The sequence below is a fragment of the Palaemon carinicauda genome, chromosome 26, assembly GCF_036898095.1.
Source record: "Palaemon carinicauda isolate YSFRI2023 chromosome 26, ASM3689809v2, whole genome shotgun sequence".
Taxonomy (NCBI): domain Eukaryota; kingdom Metazoa; phylum Arthropoda; class Malacostraca; order Decapoda; family Palaemonidae; genus Palaemon; species Palaemon carinicauda.
The window spans coordinates 93665331-93680870 of NC_090750.1; the positions used below are offsets into that span (position 1 = coordinate 93665331).

General features: G+C 45.8%; 2 protein-coding genes across 2 annotated transcripts in view; one reads left to right on the forward strand and one right to left on the reverse strand.

The window, feature by feature from the left end:
- Positions 1-8652, reverse strand: part of LOC137619694 (thioredoxin domain-containing protein 12-like) — a 70600-nt gene extending 61948 nt beyond the window's left edge. The window contains exon 1 of the mRNA XM_068349970.1: positions 8518-8652. Coding sequence (XP_068206071.1) covers positions 8518-8599 — 82 coding nt within the window. The 5' untranslated portion in view covers positions 8600-8652. The remainder of the gene's footprint in view (positions 1-8517) is intronic.
- Positions 8653-9139: 487 nt separating this feature from the next.
- LOC137619695 (uncharacterized) overlaps positions 9140-15540 on the forward strand; it is a 41659-nt gene continuing 35258 nt past the window's right edge. The window contains exons 1-3 of the mRNA XM_068349972.1: positions 9140-11868; positions 12766-12969; positions 13137-13285. Coding sequence (XP_068206073.1) covers positions 9210-11868; positions 12766-12969; positions 13137-13285 — 3012 coding nt within the window. The 5' untranslated portion in view covers positions 9140-9209. The remainder of the gene's footprint in view (positions 11869-12765; positions 12970-13136; positions 13286-15540) is intronic.

Here is a 15540-nt window from a genome sequence, read left to right on the forward strand (position 1 = left end):
ATGCAGAGACCAGGATGCTGCTTTGATGAAGAAAGAAGTAAGGGCCAGACATACTTCTTTCGTTCATGCAGACTAAAACCTGATAACAATGCCCTCAACCTTCTGCTACCTGTCTAAAAAGGAGCCTGAGGTTAGACCAGCTGTTGTGTAGCCACCACAGAGCGATAGAAAACGTATCGAGACTCCTGTGGGTCACGCCCTGCAGGAAGCGGGCTGCGAAGGTCATTAGACGCTTCCAGACTCCAGCTTGTAGCACCTGCGTCACAGAGTAGTATTACTTGAAGGAGAGGGACGTTGCGATGTATCCAACATCGTGCTGTAGGGCGACGTGACGGGGGAGGGTCTGGAGGCAGGTCGATATGAATGTCCTTGAGTCTGGGCTGAAGAGGTATACTGGTGACTCTCCCCCCATGTCCTCCTTGTGCTCCCAAATCGGCTGCAACTGAGGACAAACTGCAGCTGTTCCCAGCGCTAACCTCTCGATTCCTTTACCGGCAAGAAAGAGAAGGTCTTGGGACATCAGATACAGAATGGAGACTCGAAATCTTGAATGAATCGGACCGAAGGGCCGGGACCCTCAGATTCTGAGTCTAGCAAACAACTCAGGAGCGAGCCTGAATGTTGCCTTCCCCTCTTCCTTAGAAAGGGGGGAGTAGTAAGAGACCAAGAAGATTGCTTACACACTGGCCGTGGCCAGAGTGAGCAGAAGACCCAAGGCGGAATACAATCCGAGGCCTGTCGTAAAGGGTCTTGAGAAGATCTCTTAAAGGACTAAAAGTCCGAGCCATGCTCCAAGTTGGAGGTCTTCCTCCGACTAGGGCAGGGACGATCGTAGCTTCGCGTGAGCGAGGATAGATCCAGCGGGCAGGAAAAAGTTATTCCTTTAAGCCTGAAGGTCAGGGAAAGGCTGAGCGACAGGCTTCATTGCCGAGAGCGGAAAGGAGTTTCCTCCCGCCGAAAGGCAATAAGACCGTTATTGCTGGAGAAGAGGCCTCAAGGGAAGAGGTATATCTCCCACGGCACCAACCACCTTAGACTCTTCACTTTGCCTGGGAGACCCCTGTGGATGACTATCGCAGATGACGCGACCTCCGTACCGCGACTGTAGCGGGTTGTCTCTTCTTGAGGAGGAAGCGTAGTGTCTCCAGGCATGAAGCCGAAGCGACGCCCCGGTTTGGGAGAGATGTCGCAGTGTGGTTGCTTGAGTAGTCTGCGCCGTGGGAGAAGCTCTCCCGGGAGTTCCGTCAGGGGAAGCAGAGGGTCCAGAAACCGTTCTGCGCGTAGTCCCAGTGGAGCTCTCCCATTGAAAGGTTGACAGACAACCTGGTCTTGTTGAGACCCATTGTCCACAGACAATAAGGAGGGAAGACGCAGGCGTCGAAGTTGTCCCACCATCACCGGAATGCATCTTGCCAGAGTCTCGGGGTCTGAGACTGGGGGGAAGAATAGCGGAAGCTTGAGGTTCCAAGCTGTCGCGATCAGGTCCCCCAGACCAGCACTTGCTGGTTACCCAAGGTCAAAGACCTCCAGGTACACTCTCTCTACGAGGCTCTGCTCGGATAGTCTGAGAGAAACATTCCCCTGCCTGGAATGAGAGAGCCAATGGTGGTATTGAGAGAATCTCAATCATCCCGGTATCCCTACTGCAAGATGTGAAGGTGTGAAAATGCGTCCCCTGCTGGTTAGAATGAAGTCGACGTGCAACGGGGCGACTCGGCAGAAGCTGTAGGATCTGAAGAGGGGCCAGACTAAGGCCCCTAAGCCTGCCTGAATGATGGAGAGGTATCCTTCAGGTCTTGACCATAGTCCTGGACCGGAACATGCCCCCCCCCCTTTCCTTTGACGAGTCCGAGAACCGCATCAAGAATGTGGGGAAAGGACGAGAATATCCACTACCATCACGAGGCTCCATAGGTCAACACCCATTGCAGGTCTAATAGTTCCGCTGGTCCCATAGGGCCAGGGAGTCCGGTTAAACATTGCCTGAAGCCACCGGAACTTGGATCGCCCCACATGGAACTTATCCTGAGGCGACCGTTCGGACTATAGACGGGTCAATGAGGAAAGGAGAACTAGGAAACGTTCCAAGGTAGGGCTGAAAGCTCTGCTTGACTGAGAACAGGTACTGCGACTCTCCTCAGTCTTGCCACAGTCAACCGAAAGGAAGGCTCGGAGGATGTGGTAACAGAATCTGGCGTCCCCAGGTGGTCACCCATCCAAGTACCGACGTTGCTTAACCTCGCTGGATGGACGAGAAGCGGGGTTTCCAACGTGGTAAGGCCGTTGACTCAATATCATGGCCAGATACTCCAGATGTTGAGGCAGAGGAAGAGAAGGCTCCAAGCAAAATACCATGAGCCCACACTCATGGTAAGCATCCAGAAGCTTGTCCCGGCGCTGAAGAAGGTCGAACCCGAGCCTACCGGAGTTGACCAGCCCTCCAAACAGCAGAGGAGGCGGAAGCCTGCACCTGAGCGGCCAAGAGGAAGGCAGGGAGAGTTCTCTGGGGAAACCAACCTGCTATGCCACGGCGGGATAGCCACACTGCATCATAAGCAGGAATACTTGCAGTCTAGGCTGAATTCAACGAGCACCCTGGAAGATGGATGGAATGGAAACTGAAAGTACCCGTACTTCCGATCCAGGGTTTAAGGAGTCCTGTCGCCTCGTTACCAGTCTGATCGATTCTGCTGGTCTACGCTGGCCGAAGTTTGTTCGACAAACTTGATCAGGGCTGAGAGGTCGACTACGGACATCCCCTCTCAGATCCTTCCTTACAAGAAAGGATCGACTGAGGGGGCCGGGGGTGAAGCCGTCGATGATCCTAAGGAAGACCTTCGCCTAAGGTATGGATCATTCTGCCCAACCGGGCAACTCTGCTGACGCTATGGCATAGAGGTTCAGAGACACTGAATTCGCTGACAGAGACGGCAGGGGCGATATCCTTGGCTAATCACAGAGATTGTGCGGGAAGCTGTCATTCGGATGAGTAACCTTAAGCATCGTCCCAGCGAAAAACCTGCAATCCTAGAGTTCGTGAACTCCTTTTAGGACTATGCCCCCCCGGGGGAGTCTCCAGTGCCATCTGTTCCTGACAGGAGGAAACTGCAATTGGACACCTTGTCCCAGTTGTCGTAGCCGATAACTTAGGCCGACGTGGTTGAAAGAAAAGGGCGCTGGAGCCCTGCAGAGTCTGGAAGAAAGCGCCTTGGAGGAGTAAAACCGGAAGTCGATTTCCTCCGCACAGCAGCTGTCTAAGTCTCTGTCCTTGGGCACAAACAAACTCTTCTCAAGGATGGAAGGGTGTCTGAGGTCGTCGACCTCCACAGATGAGACACCCGAAGGAAGCCCTCAGTCAGCGCGTCCAGATGGTACAATATCGAGCTTGTCCGCAAGTTAGATACTTAACGACGAAAGGCCAAGGTGCCTGAGCTCGAGAGGAGGAAAGTACCCTTGATCTTCCTGTAGCTTCCTTGAACCAAACCTCGGGCCGTAACCGAGGAGGGAAAGAACCTGGTAAGCTCCCAGAGGAAGAGGTAAGCAGTCACCCCTTGTCCGATGGAGAAATCTCGAACGGAAAGCCCCCCCGCCAAAAATCCTTCCAGGGAATGACGGGGAAGGGCTAACCCAGGTTCAGGAAAGAGGAGTGTTGCTCAGATCTCCCTTAAGTTTCTCCTATTCTAGCAAGTGCCATGCTCTGCGTTTACGGGGTGAGGCCGTGTTCTGGAAATACGCTCCAGAAGAACTCGCCAGGCTGGTCATGCTGCGAAAACCCCATTGGGAATCGTGGTCGCAATCGCCCTGGAGCTCGCGCGACGGAAATTCAAAGATTTTCGCGTGGGCGAACGTGGAAGCGCCCATGCGCGGTAACGCAAACGAAGGTGAGCGAAGGAGCGCAGAAGGAGGGCGAGCGTGGTAGGAAGGGCGAGAGCTGGTGGTCGGCGAGCGATAACCCATAGACGAGCAATGGATACTGCAAGAAATAAGCCGACATTTGTACGAAGAAACACTGTAGGTTCGCGCGACGGAACACCATCCGTCCGCGCGATGGAAAAACCGTTGGTTCGCGCGTGGGCGAACATTGGAGAGCATGAGCGTAGACGTGCAGGCATGTGGGCGTGTGGGCGCGCAGGCGAGTGGTCGCGCGGGCGCACGGGCGTGCGGTCGTGAGGGTGGGCAGGTGGATGAGAGCGAGTCCGAGGCGGCGAACGCAAGCGCTAGTGCGATGGCGAGGAAACGCGCTGCCGCGTGGGCGAGGAAGACCGCTGGCGATATGGATCAACAAGCGATCGGTGGTGAGCTGGTGAGCGCTAACGCGCAGGTTGGCGATGGCGCGTTGTGTTATGCCGACGCGATGGTCGAGCAGTATGCGCAGGTGAGCGATCGTGCGTTGGCGAGCAGTATGCGAAGGTGAGCGATCGCGAGCAGCCTGTGCAGGAGGGCGATCGCGCGATGGTGATCAGCATGCGCCGGGTCGCGCGATGGTGATCAGTTTGCGCAGGGTCGCGCGATGGTGATCAGCATGCCAGGGTCGCGCGATGGCGATCAGCATGCGCATGTCGGCGGTCGCGCGATGGCGAGCAGCATCTGCAGGTGGGCGATCGCGTGATGGCGAACAGTATATGCAGTTGAGGGTCGCGCGATGGTGATCAGCATGCGCAGGGTCGAGCGATGGTGATCAGCATCCGCAGGTGTGCGGTCGCGCGATGGCGATCAGCATCCGCAGTTGAGGGTCGCGCGATGGCGATCAGCATCCGCAGTTGAGGGTCGCGCGATGGCGATCAGCATCCGCAGTTGAGGGTCGCGCGATGGCGATCAGCATCCGCAGTTGAGGGTCGCGCGATGGCGATCAGCATCCGCAGTTGAGGGTCGCGCGATGGCGATCAGCATCCGCAGTTGAGGGTCGCTCGATGGCGATCAGCATCCGCAGTTGAGGGTCGCGCGATGGCGAATATCACTGTAGTTCATATATCCCTTGGAAGCTACTATTAGGAACCTTCCATCAGGACGACATGGCTTGAGCCCAATAACACAGTTTATCACAAGTTTCTTTACAGAATTTTCGTCCACGTACTTTTTTATAAACACAATATTTCTTAGATGATAACCAGCAGTTTTTATTACATTATTTATTTGGGCACTTAGTCATGAGCTGGTCTGTCCTGCCTCGTCGTTAGTTCTGAAGTGTGGAAAAGAACAGAAGGGCGATCACAAGTAGAGGAATCGTCAGGCACTGGAAGCAGTTGGTGGAAAAACAAGGAACCTGGAAGTGAGCTGACGAGCGATCATGAGTTGACGGGCGATCATGAGCTGACGGGTGATCGCAGGTTGACAGGCGATCATGGGCGAAAGCGAGATGCAGCAGGACTGGGCGAGGCAAAGAGACAGGACAAGTCTACTAGACAAAGCAAGTCAGCTGGGCGAGCCGAGACAGCTACGAGAAAAGGCTGACGGAAGCGTCAAGCTCGCAGGGGTCAAGTAACATCATCTTCATGCTCCGACTGGCCACACTCCGAGAGATTAGGAAAAGGCATGGACGTGTCCATAACCCTCTCTTAATCCTGTGTGGCCAAGACTACTATGGGGATGACTGAACCCACATACAGGAAAGGTGTCCACTATGAGTAGCTGGAAAGCTTCGGACTTTACCTTTCCTAATAAAGAGGCATAGTGTTTGTATTTAGAGCTGGAACAAACCCAACCTGCATTAAGTTTTCTAATTTATAATCAAGTTATAGTAATAGATATCTACCACAATCTTAAAACATCTGACTAGATTTAACTTTTACCATTTTTTATTAGGCTAAGCCTAAAAATGTTCCACTCTAATCTAAACAAGGCGTTCATCAACAAATTTTTAACCTACGAAGGACATTTAAAAGGTGTGATTTAATAACGTTCCTTAATAGGAATATGAAGCATAAATTTACAACAAAATTTAGTGTGTTATGCGGCTGCCTGTATAGATAAGCTACGGATGGTGTATTCTCAACTAATTTAAAATAGAATCTTACCCCCATTATAACAGAGATGCATTGAAGTAATTACGTCCACTTTGGAAGAGTGGATCTTTTAAATGCCTTGTTCTAAAAAAAAATTGATATCAGTAATAAACTTGAGAAATTCTTATATCATGTTTTCCAACTTCAATCACCTAACCTTCAACTGCATATTGAAAAAAAATATTTGCAAAACTAAAGACATTTTACTAAGAAAAGTAGATGTTACCCTACAAATTGACCTTTTTGCTACTTCAGTCGGAAAGGTTGTGGATAAAGAAGTATTTTAATAAAGACCAATAGAGGCCTTCACAATACTAAGGGTCTCCAGGGGCTCAGCGGGAAAAATCAAAATCACGAGAAAAACATGTTTGAAAATTGGCAATTTTCAGTCACTCATATCTAAGCAATTTATGAACAGATGTCAAAAAGTTTTGGAGGATGTGTATATCCAAGTACCATTTTTAATGTCAATAGAAGATTGATTTAAAAAAAAAAAGAAAAAAAAAAAAAAAAAAAAAAAAAAAAAAAGCACGTTAGTAAAGCCCAAGAACATGAAGAATGGGCATACAGGAAGACTTAGGTCAGAGGACAATTCTGGCAAAATATACATATGACTAAAAACACTAGATTGATTTTATCTCATGGGAACCCAGTAAGATAATTATATCAGTCATTGCTACCCACTGTCTGCCTCAACCCATGGCACATTTTTTTTCATGATGTAAACAATTTATTCTAAACTGTAGATGAATATAACAAAAGTGCTTTTCATATAGGCTATGATAAGCTAGTTGTAATGCTGTTCATGAAAACTCACCGAGGATTATTTATTCACAATCCTACTGTAAACAAATTTAATTAACAGACCCAAATGATAGCGATGGCTATTTTAATAAATCTCTATTAGGGAAATTCTTATGCACAAAATATTTAATGTTTGTAAATTTAGACATACATTTTATACTAATATTCAGTGAGTTCTGTAAATTGTTAACTATAACTAGCAACCTATAACATCTCTACCTAATATATTATAACTTAATCATACTTCAGAATTCCAAAAGACTTTTCTATAAAGACCTTTTATCATAAAAATTGGAAACTAATGTAGGTAGGCTTAGTTTAATTCCCATGAAAATTACCACCAAATTAGTGATACACAATTGCGGCATATATTATTTAGCTTGGAGGCTTGCTTTCTATCTAACCTAACCTGTAATACTGTGCTTCATTCTAACTAATTTGTAATATTACCCTATATGCTACATAACCTGTAATATTATGCTAGTTCCTACCTAACCTGTAATATTAAGCTATATTCTACATAACCTGTAATATTATGCTCGTTCCTACCTGACCTGTAATATTATGCTAGTTCCTACCTATTATTATTATTACTAGCCGAGCTACAACCCTAGTTGGTAAAGCAGGATGCTATAAGCCCAAGGGCTCCAACAGGGAAAAATAGCCCAGTGAGGAAAGGAAATAAGGAAATAAATAAATGATGAGAATAAATTAACAATATATTATTCTAACCTGTAATATTATGCTAGTTCCTACCCAACCTGTAATATTAAGCTATATGCTACCTAACCTGTAATATTAAGCTATATGCTACCTAACCTGTAATATTATCCTAGTTCCTACCTAACCTGTAATATTATACTACATCCTACCTAACCTGTCCTTGTGAACAGCATCCTACATACCCTGTCCTAGGGTGTTGAGTCCCACGTAATTTGTAACCTGTGCTTGGGAATTACATTACACCTAACTGGTCTAGAATAGTGCGGTATCCTATAGGGAAAAGTTGGATTTTACTAGGAAAGGTTACCCTGATGGTTAGTACAGTAATACTAAATTTTTAAACTACGACATTAATACAATTGGATAACCTGCCCCTTTGAGCTCCAGCCATAATTAAAGATAGCAAACTCTTGTCCTATATTCAATAAGACACCAGTTCCAGGTCGGCTTAGTTTAGTCAGTTTTATTCTAATTATGTTTAGAAACTGGCAAACTAAGATAACCTAAAATAGCTTTCAACTAATACCCAAACCTAGACAATTCTACTATATGTAATCAGGTGTTTGGGTGTATGTATGATAGCGGCCACCTGTATGTATTATAATGGCTAAATTAGAGTACAGCAGAGTAAGGAGGGGGGTAGCAGGGGGCGTTAGCCCCTCCCCCGTTAAGTAGGTAAGGACACGGCTTGTAGGTTAGGTGGGAAAGTTTAGGTACATTTTTAATCAACACATGAGGAACTGGCCGCTGATATACAAAGGCTCCCAAGTGTCATCTATATAATAATAATGTCATTAAACAAGACTATAATCAAGTGACAGGATAACTTAGGGAGTACTCCCTGACTAGGGTTAGTCTACTGGCATCTACCGGTAGTGGACTAAAACCTCGCTTATCTGTTTACAGTAGTTTTCCAGCATGAAAGCAAATCAACATCATTGTCTCATTCGTTTTATATATATTTTTTAGCATTTCAAACAATATTTACCATTATCTAGGGCATCTACACCGTGAACACAAATACTTGAAATTAATAGGATAACAACACCTAAAATGTGTACATTAGCCATGTTTACACCGCAAGACCTAACAATCTTCTGCCACGATGAAATTCACATCAGCTGTGAACTGTCATAAAAAGTTGCCAATTCAAGTTAGTGAAATAAGTTTATCAATATTTCCATATCAATTAACTGTTTAAACAGTCAACTGTTGTTGTCTAACATTGGTAACTATAATTCATAGTTTATCTGAACTAACAATATTACAATTTCTTCCCTAAAATACATATTTCAAATGAAAACAATTTTAATATGACTTGGCAGTATAATTTCAGTGGTTAAACTCGTTTCTCAGGCCATTCATTTTAAAATACAAAATTGCAAGCAATTGAATATTGCAATGTGGATTTATACATTATTTTGGAGGTTATCATAATAAAAACTACAAGTTGGCAAATTATTGTATTATGTCTTACTGTAGGTGAAAAGAAAACAGAATGTAAACAAACAACGAAAGTTTGAGATGAGCCTCAAGGTGTGCTGGCGTGGGAAAAACTCGTTTTAACATTACTGTGAATACTCTAAGCCAATGGTAACCCGGTGTACACTAGTGTGCGAGCTTCCCATTGATCGCAGTGCTCACTGAAGACCCCATAGATATTTGTGGAAGGGGGTTCACATGTCACAGAACGGGATCCTAAACATTTCACGGGACGATGCTGGTGAGAGTAGACGTGTGTTTATCCTCAAGAATAATAATGGTGGTTGTGAAGCGAATACAAGTGATGGACGAGCTGTGTCACAGCTATTATCCCGATCACCCACCATAAACTCCGTCAGTAGTCAACATGGCGGCAGTGTCACTGATAACGGAAGGATTGTCAATAGTGAAAGTGATAACGTTATAAATGGGATGCTTAGGTCAGGGGATGAGGTTGATCCTACAAGTGATTTGGGGGTAGATTTGCAACATATCGAAGAATGGCTCAAAACTCGCAGTGATAGTCTTTCAAGTTTCGACTTCGATCCAGACATAAAACCCTCAGAGATTGACGAGAGTGATTTCTTAAACCTTAAAGGTAATGTGCAGTTGAATGTAGGAGGTCAGGACTATGGCCTGGTCTTATCTAAAGATGGTGCTGGGGAGTCCTGTGGGACGTTGCATAGCCAGCTCTCCTTTCCTGACTTGGGAGATAGCCTATGTGGCACAAGCAGCCGTCGCAGTAGTTTTACGAAAAAGTTGGAAACCTTGATGCAGGTTGATAAGGGTCTATTTGAGGAGTTACTTTTGACTGATCCTAACAAGAAACATGGGAGTAAAAGAGTGGAAAATGGGTTGTCGCTGCCAACTGAAGACCGTGGCTTATTCGAGGAATTGCTATTGCCCGGAGGCCAAGAAGAATGGGCGCGCCACACACAAGAACTTCTTTTGGCCGTGTCTCTGGAAAAGAAAGAAACGGAAGCCAGTGATCCAAGTCCTTTGGCTGACAGAGATGAAGGTCTTTCCAGTGCTATGAGTTGTTCTGTTTCGCTTCCTGAGAGCACACAGGAAACTCCGGTAAATGAGACGGCAGATGATTTGGAGATGATGGTCAACAATATTCAACCAATCAAACTCATGAGTCCTCAGGAAATTGAAAATATGGCAACAAGACCTTTGGGTTTTGATGAAACGCCAATAAAAACAGAAGAACAAAGAAACCGAGAAGTGTCACGCCGCTTGGAAGAGGAGGACTTCAATTTCTATCCCTTTGGATCGAGACCATCCGAAGATAGCAGCACCCTTCCCGCAGACCTCCTAACCAGTCCTAATAGTGATGTAGATAGTAAGCTGTCGAGTATACTGGCGATGGATGCATCAAATGATCCTTTAGAAATTCAGTCAAATGATCCTCTAGAAATCCAGAGTCCAGAAAGCAGCGATATGCTGGAAAGCTTCAGCAAAACTCCCCCCAAACTTGAAAGAAGTATTTCTCCTGGGACGTTTTTGGTGAAATTAGAACCACGGGAGAGTCAAACCAACCTTGATCTTGTTGGTAATAAATCTACAAATGCTCGATGCTCATCAACTTCTAGTCATCCTATAGTTTCAATGCCTCCACCAATCTCCGGCTCTTCGACGGCGGCCTCGATCTTCAGCACCTTTTTGCCCTCGTCTGTGCTTGATGTAAGTGATATCACAACCACTGCCATGATAGGAGCTGAAACGTCAACAGTGAGCAGCACCCAGGTTCCAGTAACTGCAAACATTACCAAGACATTTAGTTCTGCCACAACGACGACAACAATCCCCACACCAACAGCTTCAGTTAATATAGCGCCCAAAAGCCTGTTAAAAATACCAGGTCTTATGCAGGCTGCCCTAAAGAAACTCCCCATTAATATGGTCCAGTCAAAGGTTGCTACTGTCCCTGTGTCTTCTAGCATTAGCTCTGTTACAACATCAGTATCCAGCACAACTACCAATACCAGTCCACAGGTGGTTAGGCCGGCACTTATAATCAGACCACTTATGCAGAACGCACATCAGCAGCAAGTCAGGCCTTCTCAGCAAATAGACACGAGAAGTGATAGCGTGGCCAAGGAAAGTGCTCCCCTTACTTTAACACCATTAAAAGTAGTTGCATTACAATCCAACAAGCCAGGAACTGCCAATGTAACCATCACTGTTGACCGCAAGGCTAATCTCACCACTGTCAACATTGTGTCTTCCAATAATGAGCATACGCTCTTCAAGATCAACACCTGTGACTTGGTGCGTGCTGTTTCCAGCATACGTGAGCCTCACCTGGATCCGCTAGGTCTTTCACCTGAGCAGCTGCTACGTTCGGCCCACACTGCACACCGACTCATACAGGAAGTTCATCAGCAAGGATCTGCTCGTCAGAGGAAGGGTGGCAAAGAGGCTTCTTCTGGGCCCCAAAATTTTGAAATCAATCAAGTCTTGCAAGAAGCCAAGGCACCTATATCAAGAATGCAACAAGGGCAGTTGGCACTCTTGAGGCAAGCCACATCTGTCAGTAGTGCACCCCTTACTACAGTAGCTAGCCATAATAACAATACTAACAAGACTGAAGCTGACAAAGGTCCTACAACCAGTAATGTAATAACAGGACTAAATTCTGCTTTGATAGAGGCACCTACCTTGGTAAGATCAGTTACTACTTCAAGTTCATCTTTAATATCAACTTCGCAAGCTACAGCAGTGACAGGCACTGTGTTGTCCTCTGGCAAGGCAGCTACTTTTAAGTCGATTGGTCCAAAGCTCCCCTCTGACGGTGTAACACCAGTAAAGAATTTTTCTCGTTTGTCCAACATCACAACTGAAAAATGCAGTGGTAAGGAATTGTGGTATACTGTTCTTATTCATTCATTTAAGTTCTTGCTTATAATCAAATGCTTAGCTTTTGCAGAATAAACTAATAAAGAAGAAAACTTTTTTGCCCAGCCTAATTTAAATGCATTTAAAAGGTCTTTACCAAATGATATGTCTATATCTGTCTTACAATGTACCTTAGATATGAAGAGAATTTAGTCATTTATTTTAGCCAGATACTAATGTGGGCTTACTATTTATATATTGTTATTCTGTAGCATACCTTGGCCACACCAAGCAGTCATATTTTGTTCTTAACTCCACTGCGTACTTGTACTTCAATGTGCTTTATGATCTTCAAAATCTAATGAATTTATCCTTTGGTCATACCCCATATGTCCGACAAGTTTCGTTAAAATTATTTCAGTAGTTTTTGCGTAATGTTGTTCTCAAACAAAAAAAATAAACACAAAATATTTATCATTTACTTAACATTGTGATTATTTCCAAAGTAATGATGCGTACTTGTACATTGATGTACAGTACTGTACTTTATTCCCAGCTATGAAATTTCAACTGATCTTTAAAAGATAACCTGTGCACAATGAATTGAAATTTTTTATTATCATGTAGAAATATTGGATACATATGTAGGCTAGCCCACTAGTGTTAGCAATATCAGCTGACTGAAAACAATGGAGAGTAGGGGGCTGGTTGGTGGTTTTTGAGCTGGATGTCCAAGTTAATTAAGTTGCACTTTATAACTTTTAACCTTAGGGACCCACTCTCTGAATGCATGTCATTGTTATATATAGGACTTGCTATACATTAAATGATATACAGGTACAGTATAAGTGGCAGCCTTTTTTTTCTTATTTTCATCATCAAATAACAAAATTATTTTTTTCCTTCACATTAGTAGTCAAGAATGAAGGCGTGGGAGTATCACTACGACCTGGGGCACCACCTACCATGGTGTCTGTACCTTCTGTGTTGGATACGCTGTCTGCGTCATCTCTCCTGTCGGCCGATCTTCTTCAGGAATCGGGGCAGTCGCCATCGTCATCCAAGAACCAGCTGAATGATGATGATCTTAATGATGAAAACCCTGAAATGTGTACTGGTGAGTATTTGTTTGGTAGATCCTGTAGTAACCTTCGAGATGGTGTCTTAAGCTAATTGCACTATATTCTTTTAATGTTTAAACTTTTTCAAGTATTGAAACACTGGATAGTTGCCTGAATTCAGATATTCTGATATGCACTCAGTCTCACTAAGGTAATTTCTCAGTTTCAGATGAGGTTGCTAACAAGGCCTTAGAAGATTTGGGGATCCGCATCGACAACTTAATCTTTGAGCTTTCACCTCAAGGGGGTAAGCGCTGGTTGTGTCCTATCCAAGGGTGCAGCAAGTACTTCCCTAAGCTATCCTCATTGAAGGTAAGTAATGTGTATATTTATGTTATAAAGTAAGAGTTAATTTTTTCATGAAATTACCCTTCTTCCTTTTGCATGAAAAGACAGTTTGTATATCTCTAAAACTTAAAGCTGTGTGTGTGGTTTTTTTTTTTTCTAAAGTAATACAGTATTGCGTTTTTAAATATTAAACTTAGCCGGTGAATATATAATAGCTGACGTCTCCGACGGCTCGACAGATTCCAAAAACTCGCGAGCGATCACCGTGAAGGTTGCGGGTGTGACCACCAGCGCCGACTCTCCCCGCAGGCTAGCCATGAGACGCTCCAAGATTTGTTGGACTCCTTCAGACTTAGACCATCTGATGAAAGGAGTGTTCAGAGCCTTCGAGGTTTTTAACTTTTTGGATTGGTGTTTGGGAGCGTTGAGCAGGAAGACCTCCCCTTCTGACAAGGAAACTTCCATGCTCATTATGTCCTGCATGGACAAGGCCATACGGGACGGTTCCAGTGAGCTTGCGGCTTCGTTCGTTTCCGGGGTCCTCAAGAAACGGGAAAACCTTTGCTCCTTCTTGTCAGCTGGAGTAACACAATGTCAGAGATCGGAACTTATGTTTGCTCCTCTCTCAAAGTGCCTTTTCCCAGAGGAGTTGATCAAGGAGATTGCTGCCTCCTTGATTCAAAAAGACACGCATGACCTGGTTGCGTCATCTGCCCGCAAAGCCACCCCTTTGCCTACCGTGTCTAGACCCAGGATGGACACTCCAGCGTCCAGATTTATTCCGCCCTTTCGTGGCAGAGCCTCCAGCAGAGGAGGTGCTCGTGCCGAAGGGAGACGTGGGAATAAGAAGAAAGGTACCAAGTCCTTTAAGGGCAGAGTCTGACTGCCACCTTCTTCAGACAGCAGTGGGAGCCAGACTCAAGAACTTCTGGCAGTCCTGGGAGAAAAGGGGCGCAGATGCACAATCTGTGAAGTTGCTCAGAGAAGGGTACAAGATCCCGTTTGTACGCAAACCCCCTCTAGCAACGTCTCCCATCGACCTCTCTCCCAGGTACAGAGAGGAGGACAAGAGACTAGCTTTGAAGCAAGAGGTGTCTCTCTTACTAGAAAAGGGAGCGGTAGTCAAAGTCCGGGACCATCAATCCCCGGGCTTCTACAACCGTCTCTTCTTAGTGGTAAAGAAGACAGGAGGGTGGAGACCGGTGCTAGACGTCAGTGCTCTGAATGTCTTTGTCACAAAGCAGACGTTCGCCATGGAGACGACAAAGTCTGTTCTAGCAGCGGTCAGGAAGGAAGACTGGATGGTCTCTTTAGACCTAAAGGACGCTTACTTTCACGTCCCCATCCACCCAGATTCCCAACCTTTTCTAAGGTTCGTTTACGGGAAGGTTGTCTACCAATTTCAAGCCCTGTGCTTTGGCCTAAGCACGGCGCCTCTTGTCTTTACGAAACTGATGAGGAATATTGCCAAATTCCTGCATTTAGCGGACATCAGAGCCTCCCTCTATTTGGACGACTGGCTTCTAAGAGCTTCTTCCAGTTGTCGCTGTCTGGAGAATCTAAAGTGGACTCTAGATCTGACCAAGGAATTGGGTCTCCTGGTCAATATGGAAAAGTCCCAACTGGTCCCATCCCAAACTATAGTGTACTTAGGGATGGAGATTCACAGTCAAGCTTTTCGGGCTTTTCCGTCGGCCCCCAGAACAAGTCAAGCCCAAGGATGCATCCAGAACATGCTAAAGAAGGACCGATGTTCAGTCAGACAGTGGATGAGTCTGATAGGGACGCTTTCATCCCTGGAACAGTTCATTGCGTTAGGGAGACTGCACCTCCGTCCCCTTCAATTTCACCTAGCTGTTCACTGGAAAAAGGACAAGACGCTAGAAGCGGTCTCGATCCCCATTTCCGAGAAGATGAAGTCATCACTGACTTGGTGGAAGGACAACATCTACCTCAGAGAGGGTCTGCCCCTGGCTGTTCAGACCCCCAACCACGTTCTCTTCTCGGACGCATCGGACACGGGCTGGGGTGCGACATTAGACGGTCGGGAATGCTCGGGAACTTGGAACCCGAATCAAAGAACGTTACATATCAACTGCAAGGAGCTACTGGCAGTTCATCTGGCCTTGAAAAGCTTCAAGTCCCTCCTTCTAGGCAAGGTGGTGGAGGTGAACTCAGACAATACCACGGCCTTGGCGTACATCTCCAAGCAAGGAGGGACCCATTCTATGACGTTGTACGAGATCGCAAGGGACCTCCTCACCTGGTCAAGAGATCTA